Below are 14,763 nucleotides of genomic sequence, written 5' to 3'. Positions count from 1 at the left end.
CTCGCTGGCTTTCCCCCCTATTCAGACCCTGGCCGCCATGCTTGATGCAAAGATAGCTTCGGCCATTTTGTGTCATTATGATTTTTCTGGGCCTTGCATGGAAATGATGGCTATTGAAGTTGGCACTAATGGAGAAGGTGTAATCAAAGCTTTGAGAAACAGCAAAACAAGACAAATGGAGAGTGTCAGCCCGATATGAAAGTTTCTGGGCTTCTATTTTGGGGGTAAAAAGTACAGTGTGTTCGAGTAAAATTCACTCAATCACCCCCAAAAATTGACTGTTCTGAGGCACAATCCCATCTTGTTGCCATGGAAGAAGACAAAGCACAGCAATGTTGTCAACATTACAAAGTAGATTTAGTTTTACCAAAGCAGACACAATTATGTTAAAACTGATACAGATAGACCCCCCCCCCCCTGACAGTCCCTCCTCATTCTCAGCAGCCTGGTGGAATGTTCCATTATGAATACGGAGAGAAAAGGGGGGGGGGGGAACTCACAGTGCCCCACCACAAGGCGTCAGCATAGGTGGCAAACTCATTGTTGACCTTGTTCTCCACCAGGTACACCAGGAAGGAGGAGAAGATGAGGACCAGGAAGCCGATGTACCATGCGGTCACCAGCTCCTACGACCAAAGATGGAGGACACAGAGAAGAGGCTAGTTAGAACTGCAGACCATTACCACAACGTCAGAAGGTATATTTAGTTACAGCAGATCCTACAGTCATCCATCCTACCTACGTCACCTTCTCCCTAGCCACACACCCTCAAAGGAAACCTGCCTGATGAAAAGCAACACTTAATCCCACAATACAACAAGCTCCTGTCTGCAGAGCTGGTGACCTGAGGTGGACTCTTCTCCATGTGTCACCCAACACCCCCCCCCCCCCCCCCCCCCCCCCCCCCTTATACTGTTGGCGCCATCCAGGAGCGGCTCAATTGGGATTAAGGCGTGGGGCCGGGGGGGTGGACCTGAATATACCCCCACATCCCCCCGAATCCAGCAACCTTATCTAATCCCACACAGATAAGTGAGATTAGATCAGAGAGTATGTAATAACACACGCGAGATGACCAGGGCATGAGAGCCCAGGGATTAAACTCAGCCTGAGGATTCTACCACACCCTCAGAACACCCCTCACAAAACTAACTTGGTACGCTCCTTGGACCACGTTCTGGTCGAAGACTAATGTCATCTCCATGACCCTCTTTAGTGAGGATGGATGTATGTGTGTGTGTGTGTGAGCGTCACGGTGTGCGAACAAACGCAAGTCCGCCCACACACCCACCATGCTGTTAAGACTCTGGCTGAGACCTGAGGCCCTTGAGCAGCATAGCCTGGATTATGTGTGCGTACTCCTTGGCAGGTGGTGCAGTGTGTTAGGAGCAGCAGGGGGCCTCCTCTGGCCTTCAGCTTCACACCAGCAGCAGGAGAGAGCAGCCTCCGGAAAGAGAGGCTGTATTTCCCTCCTATCTCTTCTGTTCTTACGCTCGTGTGCATCCACACACCCACACACACACACTGTCTAGTGGTTCTGTAGTTATTGTCTGCTATAAGGCCATATTGACAACTGGCTCTTGAAGAATAAATGAGCTAGAGAGAGAGAGGGAGGGAGAGGGACAGAGAGAGGGAGAGAGAGGGAGAGAATGAGAGAGGGGAAAAGACTGACAGAAAGAGACATAGAAGAGCGAGTGAGAGAAAGACAGAGAGAGGGGAGAGAGTGAGAAACACTGAGTGGGAGCTAAAAAGATAAAGTTGCCTGCGGGGGGGGGGGGGGGGGGGGAGGGATGTAAAGCGTGTGTGCAGGGGGGCACACAGGTGTGTGTGTGTCTCACCCCCCCCCCCCCCCCCCCACCTTGCTGTGTGCGTAGACCACAGAGCCCAGCAGCTTCCAGGTGCCGCCCCGGCGATCCATGCGCACCATGCGCAGGATCTGCAGGAAGCGCAGGCTCCGCAAGGCCGACGTGGCAAAGATGTTCCCCTGGCTGCCCGCCGACACCACCGCCACCGACGCCACCAGCACGATGATGTCTGAAGGGAGACGAGGGTGAATGAGGGGACAGAGAGGGAGAGAGGGGGCAGGGAGAGGTTGAGAGAGGGGGGGAACGGGCGGCGGAGGGGGTGAGGAAAGAGAGAGAGAGAAAGAACGGGGACAGAGACAACATCTAAATCTCACGAAATTTCAATACGGATCACAAAAACTGACCATAAACGCCGACACTGACCATAAACGCCGACAAAACAATCAACGGCCGATTCCATAGCAGGGAAGGTAAATTGCAATGTTACATGGAAGCAAATGTTAAGGCACAGGCTCACTCCTTTCATTTCATTCTCCTTTCATATGGGGACAGATTACAGTCTGCAGATAAACATAAAACTGTCTCAACATAATCAGTCCATGGATTATATCAGTCCAAGTGGTGATGGAGGACAAGAAGATATTGCTCAAAGACCTTTGGTAAGAGAGGGCTGAATGGTAGAGAAAAGTGCGGCTGAAGAGACGATGAACAAATAAATAGAGAACAACAATTCTTCATAAAGTTTAAAGTTCAAGGAAAATATATTTCTACGCATGCTCAAAGACTCTGTCAAACAACTGTTGCACACACACACGCGCGCGCGCGCGAACCCAAGGGAAGTCAAGGAGACAAACCCCCAGCCAGCAGAAGATAAGAAAAACAAGCGACCCTCAGAACACAAACATCTCCAGAGCAGGCGAACCCTCTTCCTCTCATCCTCTACTCTCACCCGTCTACCATTTCAAAAGACTCAACCTCTTGGAGGGGGAAACTCTAGACTAGAGGAAGATTATTCCAACAGCTGTCGGCCGTCTCACTCCTACAGTATGTATGTCTGTGAAAATAATTCACCTCGCTGTCAAACTCCACGGTGAGACTAGTGAGGGAAGAGACTAGTGAGAGAAAGCACTGACCACAGAGTGACCATCGACCTGACCCCGGTTGCGGTGGGAATACGGCAACACTATGAAAACTACGTTGACGGTACCTGGTGGGGGGGGGGGGGGGGGGGGGGGGGGGAGCGATGCCGACAGGCCCCCAATGCCTGCTGGGACACGGAGGTGCCGGTCTAGCAGTACTGGGCTTTGCTGATTGGTGGGATTTTAATGAGATTGAGCGGTGTGTGGGTGTGCTTGTTATTGTGTGAGAGTGTGTGTGTGTGTGTGTGTTAACGTCATTTGTGTAAACTGAAAGTGTGTGTGGTTGCTGACATAAGCCCCATCTGTGTGTGTGGGTGTGTGTTCACATTCCAGCTCCTGTCTCCAGAAAGTCTCACATGTGGGACTGGAAGAGACGACATCCTCTGGCATGATGTCGACAAAGTCCTCCCTACCTTTAGACATCCTCTCCATTTCTGTACATCACTTTCTTCTTCTCTAACTCGCCTTTTGTGAGGGTTCATTTCGGAGACGATTTTATCCGATAAGACGTACATAGGGGGCATTCGAACCTGTGACCCCATGATCGGCAGTCTTTTTTCCATGGATATCTTCCGTTGGCGTGACTACTGCTTCAAGAGGGGTGTGTGGGTGTGTGTGGCATGGGTCAGACAGAGGACACACTTACTGTCTCATTCACAAAAACGGTGGTTAATGTGGGCAGCCAAAGCTTAGCAAATCCTGGATCTAAATGTAGAAACATTCCATCTTTCACATTGCAATGTTGTTCCAAAAGTCAAACACGTTAATTTACAGTTCATTACTACACTCGGTCCAAGACTGACTTCCAAGTTGACTTCCTCTGCTGTAAGAACAACCACAGTCAATCATGGGAACCCAACAATGAGAGTCATCCATCTAGGTTTTCAGCAGCTCTGATTGGCTGCAGTTGCATAGGAAGTATGTTGGACCTGAAGGATAGGGTCCTAATTATCTTTAAACGACTCCACTGGACAAATAACCTGCTTGGACCACTTAAGGTGAAATCGGTTTCTGTCTCAAGAAATTGATGAGCTGTTGTAATCCACCGCCACTCACAAACACACACACACCCTTTCCGTGTTCACAGGCCGCACAAGCACGAGCACACAGGAACATGCATACGCGCACACGCCCACACACATATACAAACCTCTAATGGACCCTGGCTGTAATGACTAGGTTGGCTGAATTATGACTCCTGAATGAGAGAATTTATAGGCTCGTGTTCCACTTAAGAACAGTAGGAACGCCCACTCACACAAATCATTGACACACACACACACAAACACACAGAAATCAGGGTGAAGAACGAGGGAAAGAGGAGACGGGAGTAAACGAGTAGGGTGGAAAAGAGGGGTGCTGAGCGACGGGGCGGGAGAGAGAGAGAGAGAGGGAGAGAGAGAGAGAGGGGGGGAGAGAGAGAGGGGGAGAGAGAGAGAGGGGGGGAGGAGAGAGAGAGAGAGAGAGAGAGAGAGAGAGGGGGGAAGAGAGAGAGAGAGAGAGAGAGAGAGAGAGAGAGAGAGAGAGAGAGAGAGAGAGAGAGAGAGAGAGAGAGGGAGGGAGGGATGGAGCGAAGAGGAAAAGCCCTGCGAGGGAAAAGCAGAGAGAGAGAGAGAGGGCAAAACACATGCAAAGACACAGAGAGTCGGGCAGAGGTGCCAGTGGACATGAGGGGTTTGTTGAGACAGTGTGTGGGAGTGCAATGGAGACACTGCACTGTGTCTGCGTGCACGTGTGTGTGTGTGTGTGTGAAAGAGAGAGGGCAAGACAGAGCGCTTGCGAGACAACAAGCCCCTTCTGCACTGGGACACCTCTTTGACACCTTCCTCTGTCTAGCACTCCCAGCTCTCAGGTAACCTGGCCCCCCTCTTCTCACCCCCGTCTCTCCACCCCTTTTCTATTAGCCCCCCCCCCCCCCCTCTCTGTCTACCATCCCAGGGAGATGACACTCAACACCCCCCCCCCCCCTCTCTGTCTACCATCCCAGGGAGATGACACTCAACACCCCCCCCCCTCTCTGTCTACCATCCCAGGGAGATGACACTCACCCCCCCAGAGACTTGGTGAAGGCAGCCCTGCAGGGTGCCCTGTGTGACAGCCAAGCCCTCTCTCTCCCTCTCTCCTGTGCACTCGCTGTCTAGGAGAAGACTGGCTTAGCAGTAGACAGATATATATACGGCTAAACACCGTAAATAATCATAAACCGTTCACGTCAGACACAAACCAATGACTGTATATCACGTCACAAGAGCAGTGAGTGGAGCTAAATATGACTGCGGTGCACCAAGGTCAGGTATAATGCGGTGCACTAAAGTCAGGTATAATGCGGTGCACTAAGGTCAGGTATAATGCGGTGCACTAAGGTCAGGTATAATGCTTGTCGTTCCATCCCAGTGTGCGACAAGGCCCCATGCTGTAATAGAGGAGATGATTACAGTATGGATTTGTAAACTGATGGATTTGTCAGCGGTAAACTTTGCTCAGGGGTTGGATATAGTGTTTGCTGGTGTTAAAGGTACTACCAAGTGGTTACCCTGTGCTCTAATGACTTGCATGACCTCATCCGGTGCGGCACGAACTCTGAAAGCTGTCTGAAAAGCTCTTTAGTGACCTTTCACGAATGCTTCACAGAGGGGTTATAACTCACCTATGACACAGAAGGGCTTGCGGGCGAAGCGCAAACGTCCCTGCCATCCCCGGTAGCGACAGCAGCAGCCCGCAGACCAGATGCGGACGATGTACTCCAGCCCAAACACCACGATCATCACAAACTCCTACAGGAAGTGACACGGCTTCAGAACAGGAACTCAGGGATGTGGACATGTGTGAAACAGTTGAAAATGTATGGTACAAGCATCGGCGGAAATCCCCCCATCCTGGGAAAAATATGATTTGTCCCCCCAATAAATCACTGTAAACATAAGGACATTTCAATAATATTAATAAATATACATTTAACATATTACAATGTAGGTTATGGGTTACAGCAGTAATTTTGGTGTCCCCCCTCAGGATTTGCTCTTGAGATAATTTCATATAATTGTCCCACCCAAAATTGATAGCAGATTCTCACCACTGGGTACAATATATGCCTAAAAGTTCTTACTGTAAACTCTATCTTTTAGATTTAATTAAACCTAGACCAACACATTCTTCAACATATCACTGGATGCTAAGTTTTGATTTGATTTATGATTCACTGTACACTGATATGGAACTCCCTAAACACTGTGTACAATCTATCCCACAGATTGTCTATGGCATGGTCTAATCACAGTATCATTTTACTGCAGTCAATGGATTAATGGTGCATTAGATCACAACTTCATTCATAGTAAGTAGCAAAACATGTTGGCCCAATCTTCCACTCTACCAGTGGATATTACAGAATGCAGAAAAGTAATGAGATTATTTCCTGTGAGGAACGATGTCGTATCCATCCTCACAGAGAAAGCAGAGCCATGATTGGGTGTGCGATCACACCCTTCATCACAAATCCTCTGATTTCATTACGAGGGTCACACGATCGAGTGAAGCTAGACGTCTAAATCCGGTTATGATAAAGGGATTAATCTGCTCCTAATCTGTGGAAAACCCACAGTCACGGCTGAACGCCATCAATCTGGCCAACAACTGCATTGAAACAAAACACTAATTCCCATTCATGGCAAAACGATGACTCTGTGATGTCTCAGGTCACAGGTCAATACACACCCGCCAAAACCGTCAACCCGCCTTATTGGACGCATAAACAGACGACAGGCTTATGAAAACATTCAGGTTCATCCCCAGTTCAATTATTCCAGTTTATAATAAGGATGTTAAGCCTGACTCAATTCTCTGTTTGTTCCCTCAGGGCGTCAAATAACAATACATAACGCGTTCAGTTTCAAAACACTTCCGACTGTTACGTAAACAGAGATGAGTGGCATCAGGTCTAGCGGCTACAGCCCTCCACACTGTGGATGAGAATTGAACTACTGTAGTGTTTCAGTTGTCGCGCCATGTACTGGATGCACAATTTACCTCCAGTGATGTTTTCAGTCAAACATTCTCTCTCTCACTCCTTGCCTCTCTTCCTCCATCCCTCTCAGCCCCTCTCGCCCCCCTCTCTTTCTCCGCCCCAGAGTTCTACATCCCATAATGATTCTGACTCATCCAAGGGCACGGCCAGCAATAGCTGTACACGTTGGTTTTCAATAAACGGTGAGGGGGAATCGATGCAGACTCGATCAATTCCAGTTGCTACGTGCCATTTCTCAAAAGTGTAACTGTGAGCAGGCATGTTGACAGACAGACAGACTCCCTTGAGAGGATGTTGAAGACCAGTGTGTGTCTGCAAGGATATGAGACATGTGCATGTAGTTTCTCACCAGAATAAGGAGACAGTAGGAAGCTAACTCCTGTTGAGCCGGAATGGTGGAGAGCACTGACAGAACCAGGCAACCAAAGACCAGGACGAACCTGTGAGAAAAAACAGAGAGAAACTATCATAAATACTTGTATTCATTCAACAACAAAACAAAACTTGGCCTTTTGGTCAGGAAATGTTTTATTTTTCCCTAAGTTATCCTTCTAGAGCCAAAGCTATTGAGTTGTTGAGGCTAGCATGATTAGCATAAAACAAGATGGTTAGATAGCTAGCAGACTATTCCCACCACTTGATCTGTCTATGCCTGCCAGAGAAGTATTGCCTTCTACATTTTAAAATGACAACATCATTTATTTTTCCATCAAGTAATCTGAAATATGAGGTGCACAATTCACCTGCCAGCAATACATCGCCATCTGAATTACAACCACTGGGTTATGAATTGTGTGTTTGTGTGTGTGTCTGTGTGTGCATAGAAACCATCTGTGTTTAATCATCTCAGCTGTGGTTTCCTATGAGCATATCCAGTCTTTCTGGACATATACTTCAATATTATCTTTCAATGACTTAAAACCCATGCTCACTTACTGTTGTGTTTGACCATAAATTACTACAGTTATTTGGCCAGTACTGCTACAATACGCAGTGGATTTGTAATGCTAAGCCCTGCGAGAAGGAACCATTTGAGGATGACATTTAAAAGCACATCCGTAGAGACCGATATGCTCAACCATTGCCAAGATGCGATTAGCTGCCAGGGCATAATATCCACAGCCCACTGCCACATTCTTCCATCTTGGGGTTTGCATATAATACTCTGAATGTGCATCCTTGCTCTGTATTACTCTTTGGATGGGCTCAGTATAGTCAGATAGAAGGGATGAAAAGGAGGGAAGGAAGGAAAAGAGAAAGGATGGAAATTATTGAAGGAAGGAAGGAAGGAAGGAAGGACGGACGGAAGGAAGGAAGGAAGGCTGGGGGTCAGATGACTGAGCGGTTAGGGAATCGGGCTATTAATCAGAAGGTTGCTGGTTCGATTCCTGGCCGTGCTAAATTATCTTGTCTCCTTGGGCAAGGCACTTCACCCTACTTGCCTCGGGGGGAATGTCCCTTTACTTACTGTAAGTCGCTCTGGATAAAAGCGTCTGCTAAATGACTAAATGTAAAAAGAAGGAAAGAAGAAAGGAAGGAAACAATTGAAGAAAAGGAAGGAAGGAGAACCCTCCCTTTCTCTCCAGCTGTCCAGAGCCCCAGACTCTTAACTAGCCCCCTGATGACAGCAGTCCGACCCCAAATTACCACAGAGATGAAAGGAAATCTTCAAGAAAGCCAGAGGTCAGGGAATACATTTCACGTTGAGCCGAGTGGCGTCTGTGTGAAAAGGGTGGGTGTACTTGGCAGGTCGCGACCCTACAAACCACCCCAGGACTAGGGAGATGTGACCCTGTCTTACCTGACCCCTGACCCCTGCTCCAACCCCAAGAGACACAAAATGGAGGTCAAGGTTTTCCACGGCCCGAAGGATGGTTATGTGATCACGTTGATTGTGCGACCCTGCTGTTCACTCGTGGAGACAGGGGGGTTTTGACCCCTGTGAGGACTTGCATGAAAGGTTTTTGTCAAGTTTAAGTCAAAGTCTGGAGTACTTACTGTGGATTTAAAGGATGGATAGCCTAGATAATACTGGATTTATTTTCCTTTATATTTTATCTTCAGCAACTGTTTCATCAACACCCCTACGCTCCACAAGTCTGTCACCACAAGGTTGTCATTCCTATTCTGAGAAACCCACTGTATAAATAATCAAATTTCACCATAAAGGAATACCAGAATTCATATAAAAACATTCAAAGGACATCATTAATCATTCAGTTATCATTGCTAATTACTCTGCTCTTGCCTACGTCTCTCAGCCTCTCTTTGTTTCCACGTGTCATATCCTGTTTGAGTAGTTGTCCCCCAGCCAGTGTCTGTCGGTGCTCTATAGTTCAGGAGCATCTGCCCTTCACCCTCACCAGTCGGCCACACAAACACGCACGCACACTCACTCACTCACTCACAATGCTGCAGATGTACGCACACAGACTCCCACGCACTCGCTCTCTGTCTCTGACACACACACACACGCACACACATGGAACCACCCACAAACCAAGTGCCACTCCGTTTTGCATAACTGAATTGATTTGTTTGGCACCGGGAGTGCCAAGGCTGAAAACAGAACGCCCAGGCACTGCGAACGTGACAGCCAATGGGCCGGGGGCCATCACACCCAATCCCGATGCTGTATAGCCTACGCCTGCTGAGCCGTCCTGCCCTATCAGGTAGAATGCAGAACGGGGCTGGATTCCGGAACGTTCTGAGGAGACTGCGGGACCACGCCAGATGTCCCCTCTCCCGCTCGCCGTCGCTCCGTTGGCTAGCGCAGGGCGGGAAGGGAGACCCGCGGGAAGGGAGGCCCGCGGGAAGGGAGGCACGCGGGAAGGGAGGCACGCGGGAAGGGAGGCACGCGGGAAGGGAGGCACGCGGGAAGGGAGGCCAGCGGGAAGGGAGACCCGCGGGAAGGGAGGCCCGCGGGAAGGGAGGCTCGTGGGAAGGGAGGCCAGCGGGAAGGCAGGCACGCGGGAAGGGAGGCTCGTGGGAAGGGAGGCACGCGGGAAGGGAGGCCAGCGGGAAGGCAGGCACGCGGGAAGGGAGGCCAGCGGGAAGGCAGGCACGCGGGAAGGGAGGCTCGTGGGAAGGGAGGCACGCGGGAAGGCAGGCACGCGGGAAAGCGGCAGCACCATAAAGAGAGACGTCTGAGAGAGGGATCGGGGAGGGGTGTGATATCTCAAAATGGCCGTTCGGGGATCCGCCGAGAGAGAGAGACGCGCAGCCTGAAGGACGATGACGACTGCAAGACCACGCAGACTTGTGCTCTGTCAATTAAGCTAAGAGTTACGTAAGTAGCCCCCCCCCCCCCCACCTCCCTCTCGCCCCTCCCCCTCCGGCCCTCCCCCTCTCCCTCCGGCCCTCCCTCTCTCCCTACCGGCCCCCCCAGGTCCCTCCAGTTGATTTTTAGTTGTTGTCTGACGCCCCTGCAACTCGAACTGAAGCAGCCGTTCTTCAGACGCTGTTTCCCCTTCACTGTGAGTCCTACCACACACGCTGTCCGTGGTCCTGAAATCTTGGATCACCGACAATCCTGGTTTCACACAGTATCTGCGACCAACATTGCTATTTATGCATTCCTGTAAAAATTATTGTAATTTTTTTTTAAGCGACGGCTGAAGAGATATAAAACTGTAGCTGGTCGGTCGTCGCTACACAGAGTCCATCGTTTGTTTAGAAGGATGTCGGGCTCCTCGTTGACCTCTGAGAGCGAGGTCAAAGGTCAGAGTTGCCGGGTCATGACCGATGGCGGATGTCTGGGTAAAGAACAGCCTTGTAAGGTATCAAGTTTACAAACTTGTGAGGTGGTAAAAACCAGCTCCACTCACTGCTGGTGTTATCCAGTCATATAAAGCCCAGACGGAGCCTTCCGGAAGCGTGTGTCATATTAACATCAGAGCGGTTTTAGCCTTAGCACCTTTGCGAGCAAACTGGAAAGAGAAACCTTAAACCCAATAAAAAGAAATGTCTGAGGTCATAAAAACCCTGTCTGGTGTGTGTGTGCCTTCCCTTAGTCTACGCTCACCCATTTAGTGTGTGTGTGCGTGGGTTCCACCCGTGTCACATTGCCAAGCCATTTTATTAACTACTGCTATCGTTTACAAGCTCGTCATCTGGCTTTAAAAGACCATAACAGCTGATTATCTTAGCAACTTCACAACATCAAGTCTGAATTGGTTTTCCAATAAAAAAATAAAAGAGAGTAGCTTGAGCATGAGAAATGACACACTGATGAATCCTTTTCTGTCGGTGTGAAAGCCAAGCATCTTCATCATTACCTTCATAATGATCCTTTCCATCATCATCATCATCATCATCTGCACTGGCTCAGCGATGGGCACTTTTACTTCAGCTTAACGTAGGTTCTAACTGACAAATCTCCTTAAGAAACACACACACTTGCGTTCTTGCTTGCACACACACACACACACACTGGTCGTCTATGACACAACTAATTTGGACTGCCACTGTGGATTGAACAGACACCTCCCAATTAAGGACAAGGAAAGGTCTGTGTGTGTGTGTGTGTGTGTGCCATTGTGTGTGTGTGTGTTTCCCACACATGCTTTTCCACAGAGGTTCCGGAATCCATCGCCTCGGACACGAGTCAAGACGACATCACTTCCTTCTAACGATAGAAGTGAACTCTGTGCAACACGGCATCGCACATCCTCGGTCTTCTAAGTAACCCCCGGAGGGAGGGAGAGAGAGAGAGAGCGAGCGCGAGTGTGCTTGAAGAGCTGGTGGTTTGAGAGCCCCAGCGCCACGAGCTAGTTAGCGTCTTCGGCGCCGTGTTCAGCCGCGTCGACGCTAATGAGGTCGCCAGCCTCGGCGGACGTCACCACCGCCGCCGGCGCCTCCAAGACGCGGCGGGGACGGAGGGTGCTAACCATCAAGGACGGGCGAATCCAGGGAAATAACGCTGGGATTACGCACACGTTTCTTTGCCTCATGGCTGGTGACAAAATATATATATATATCCGTGTGTGTGTGTGTGTGTTTAACCGCTACAAAAAGGGGCCTCTCTCTCATGCTGACATCTGTAAAAGGCTTGGAAAAGAAGAGAATGTGGATGGATAACAGAGGTTCTTGCTGCTGCCTGCCAAGCTTCCCTCTCTCCCTCTCTCTCCCTCTCTCGTTCCCTCTCTTTAATCTCTCTACCATCTTTTTTTTCTTCTTTCCCCCCCTCTTTGAGCGAGTGCCAGGAGACAGGCTCTCAGAGCTACTGTGCAGATAACAACCACCTTTACTGCCTGCTCCTATGTGTGTGAGACTTGGCAGCTGTGCATTGGGATGTGTGTTTGTGTGTGTGTGTGTGTGTGTGTAGGAGTCAGTGTGTGTGCTTTTCTGTGTGTGTGGGGGAGTCAGTGCCTGTGTTTTTCTGAGTGTGTGGGAGTCAGTGTGTGGGATTTTCTGTGTGTGGTGTGTGGGACAAAAGGGGAGGGGCTGAGAGGACGGGTAGCGTGGGACAAAAGGGGAGGGGCTGAGAGGACGGGTAGCGTGGGACAAAAGGGGAGGGGCTGAGAGGACGGGTAGCATAGGAAAAAAGGGGAGGGGCTAAGAGGATGGGTAGCGTAGGACAAAAGGGGAGGGGCTGATAGGACGGGTAGCGTGGGACAAAAGGGGAGGGGCTGAGAGGACGGGTAGCGTGGGACAAAAGGGGAGGGGCTGAGAGGACGCGTAGCGTGGGACAAAAGGGGATGGGCTGAGAGGACGCGTAGCGTGGGACAAAAGGGGAGGGGCTGAGAGGACGCGTAGCGTGGGACAAAAGGGGAGGGGCTGAGAGGACACGTAGCGTGGGACAAAAGGGGAGGGGCTGAGAGGACGCGTAGCGTGGGACAAAAGGGGAGGGGCTGAGAGGACGGGTAGCGTGGGACAAAAGGGGAGGGGCTGAGAGGACGGGTAGCATAGGAAAAAAGGGGAGGGGCTAAGAGGACGGGTAGCGTGGGACAAAAGGGGAGGGGCTGAGAGGACGCGTAGCGTGGGACAAAACGGGAGGGGCTGAGAGGATGCGTAGCGTGGGACAAAAGGGGAGGGGCTGAGAGGACGCGTAGCGTGGGACAAAAGGGGAGGGGCTGAGAGGACGCGTAGCGTGGGACAAAAGGGCTACCCAGGGGATGTGTGTGTCGTTCCATGGTCGTCTTTGAGCACGTCCATGCATGGCCAAAGGTCTCAAGCTCGTGTGTGTGTGTGTGTGTGTGGCATGAGGCAATACACTCGGCCTACTGTGGGCTGAAGACTTTAAGCGTTCGTTGGATTTATGATGTGGCCGGCTCTAGATTGTCTATAAATACTTACTGGTTTTGGAAACGGTTTCATTCACACCATCTCTCAATCAACAGAGAGGAGATCATGGAACAGAACTTTTAGTTTTCATGCCGAAACTTTGCTTATTAAACAAGTTAAGTTTTACTAGTAAACTGGAATAAAGATAACAAACCACCTCATTGAGTTCTGCTGTGCAGTAAAGTCTGTCTCTACAAGAGAGTGGTGAGACTTAATGAAGCCCAGTGCATCGCAGGAATGCTAAACAAACACCAGTTTGATCAGTTAAGCACACACACACACACACTCCCACACTTGTGCTAACAGACACACAAACTCATGCTAACAGACACAAACCTTACACACACAGTAATGTTAACACACACACACTCTTTGATAACTATCTTCCCAGCTGTGTCTCTACTATCACACTGCACCATCTCGTAGTTAGTTAGGTTGGTCTCGGTGAAGCTTTGGAGCAGAGCTCTAACAAGCCTCCTCTGTCAGTCTGTCTTCCTGCGTGTCTCAGTTGTAGAGTTCTGGACCGCAGGGTCTTAATGGAACACTATAGCCGAGATAGAACACTGGCCTTCCACAGATAGAACACTGGCCTTCCACAGATAGAACACTGGCCTTCCACAGATAGAACACTGGCCTTCCACAGATAGAACACTGGCCTTCCACAGATAGAACACTGGCCTTCCACAGATAGAACACTGGCCTTCCACAGATAGAACACTGGCCTTCCACAGGGAAATCAGAGCCACACCTGGAAGTGAACAGACTCCAGGTTTTTCTTTTTTTCCTCTCCAAAAGGGATCATATAGATCTTATGGGCCAGGAAGCGCCCACAGTAACAAAGTCGGAGGTGAGAGGTGTAATAAGATAGATGCTTGTGATAAGCAGGGAAGTCCGAGTTGAGATCAGTAGTAAGGAAGGGTTTGCGAGTATTTCCGTGTCCGGTTGGACGATGACGATTAGGTTACGAAACCACATGGAATAATTACAACGTTGTCTATTTTGTCCATTTCAAACCGCCGCAAGCTCAAACCTGGCCTCTGGCCCTCTCCAGCGTTGTATAACTCACTTCTCCCCTCTTTCTCTTGCCCCAGTTCCCACTCCGACCCCCAAAAAAAGATAATTAAAGCAGATGGAGAGGGTTCGTCACGGCCACTAATGATATTTCTCTCCCCCCGACACACACACACAGACAGAAGCGGCAACAGAAGATGGAGGGAGGCCAAACAGCTGCTCTGAGGCTTCCAAAACGCCGCGTGGAGGAACGAGAGAGGAGGGACGACAAGCAACAACGTACCGTCACAAGAGCCGATTCACCCGACGCGGCAAACGCTTCTCTCACCGTGTCTAAGACGCTAAGGTGGCCCAAGGAGATAAAGACGGAGAGGCAGAAGCAAAGCTATTTATGTCTCTTCCAGTTTTTTTTATTTTTATATAAATATATTAATTTTTTGTCAGCGTTGTTTCTATGACTTCCTTTCAAATCCGAGCAAAAGTCCAACGGTGAAAATTC

The 14,763-nt window shown here is 49.8% G+C and overlaps 1 protein-coding gene across 3 annotated transcripts in view; it reads right to left on the bottom strand.

Annotated features, from left to right (window-relative positions):
- Window positions 1-14,763, bottom strand: part of kcnq5b (potassium voltage-gated channel, KQT-like subfamily, member 5b) — a 77,702-nt gene that overhangs the window by 14,261 nt on the left and 48,678 nt on the right. For all 3 annotated transcript variants that reach the window (XM_067259277.1, XM_067259279.1, XM_067259278.1), the window contains exons 2-5: window positions 7,318-7,408; window positions 5,592-5,718; window positions 1,859-2,034; window positions 501-626 (exon numbers count right to left, since the gene is read on the bottom strand). In XM_067259277.1, the coding sequence (XP_067115378.1) occupies window positions 501-626; window positions 1,859-2,034; window positions 5,592-5,718; window positions 7,318-7,408 (520 nt within the window). The remainder of the gene's footprint in view (window positions 1-500; window positions 627-1,858; window positions 2,035-5,591; window positions 5,719-7,317; window positions 7,409-14,763) is intronic.

Source organism: Osmerus mordax, chromosome 21 (genome assembly GCF_038355195.1).
Source record: "Osmerus mordax isolate fOsmMor3 chromosome 21, fOsmMor3.pri, whole genome shotgun sequence".
NCBI lineage: Eukaryota > Metazoa > Chordata > Actinopteri > Osmeriformes > Osmeridae > Osmerus > Osmerus mordax.
The sequence above is the reverse complement of the archived record's forward strand: the minus strand, read 5'-3'. Positions and strand labels throughout refer to the sequence as shown.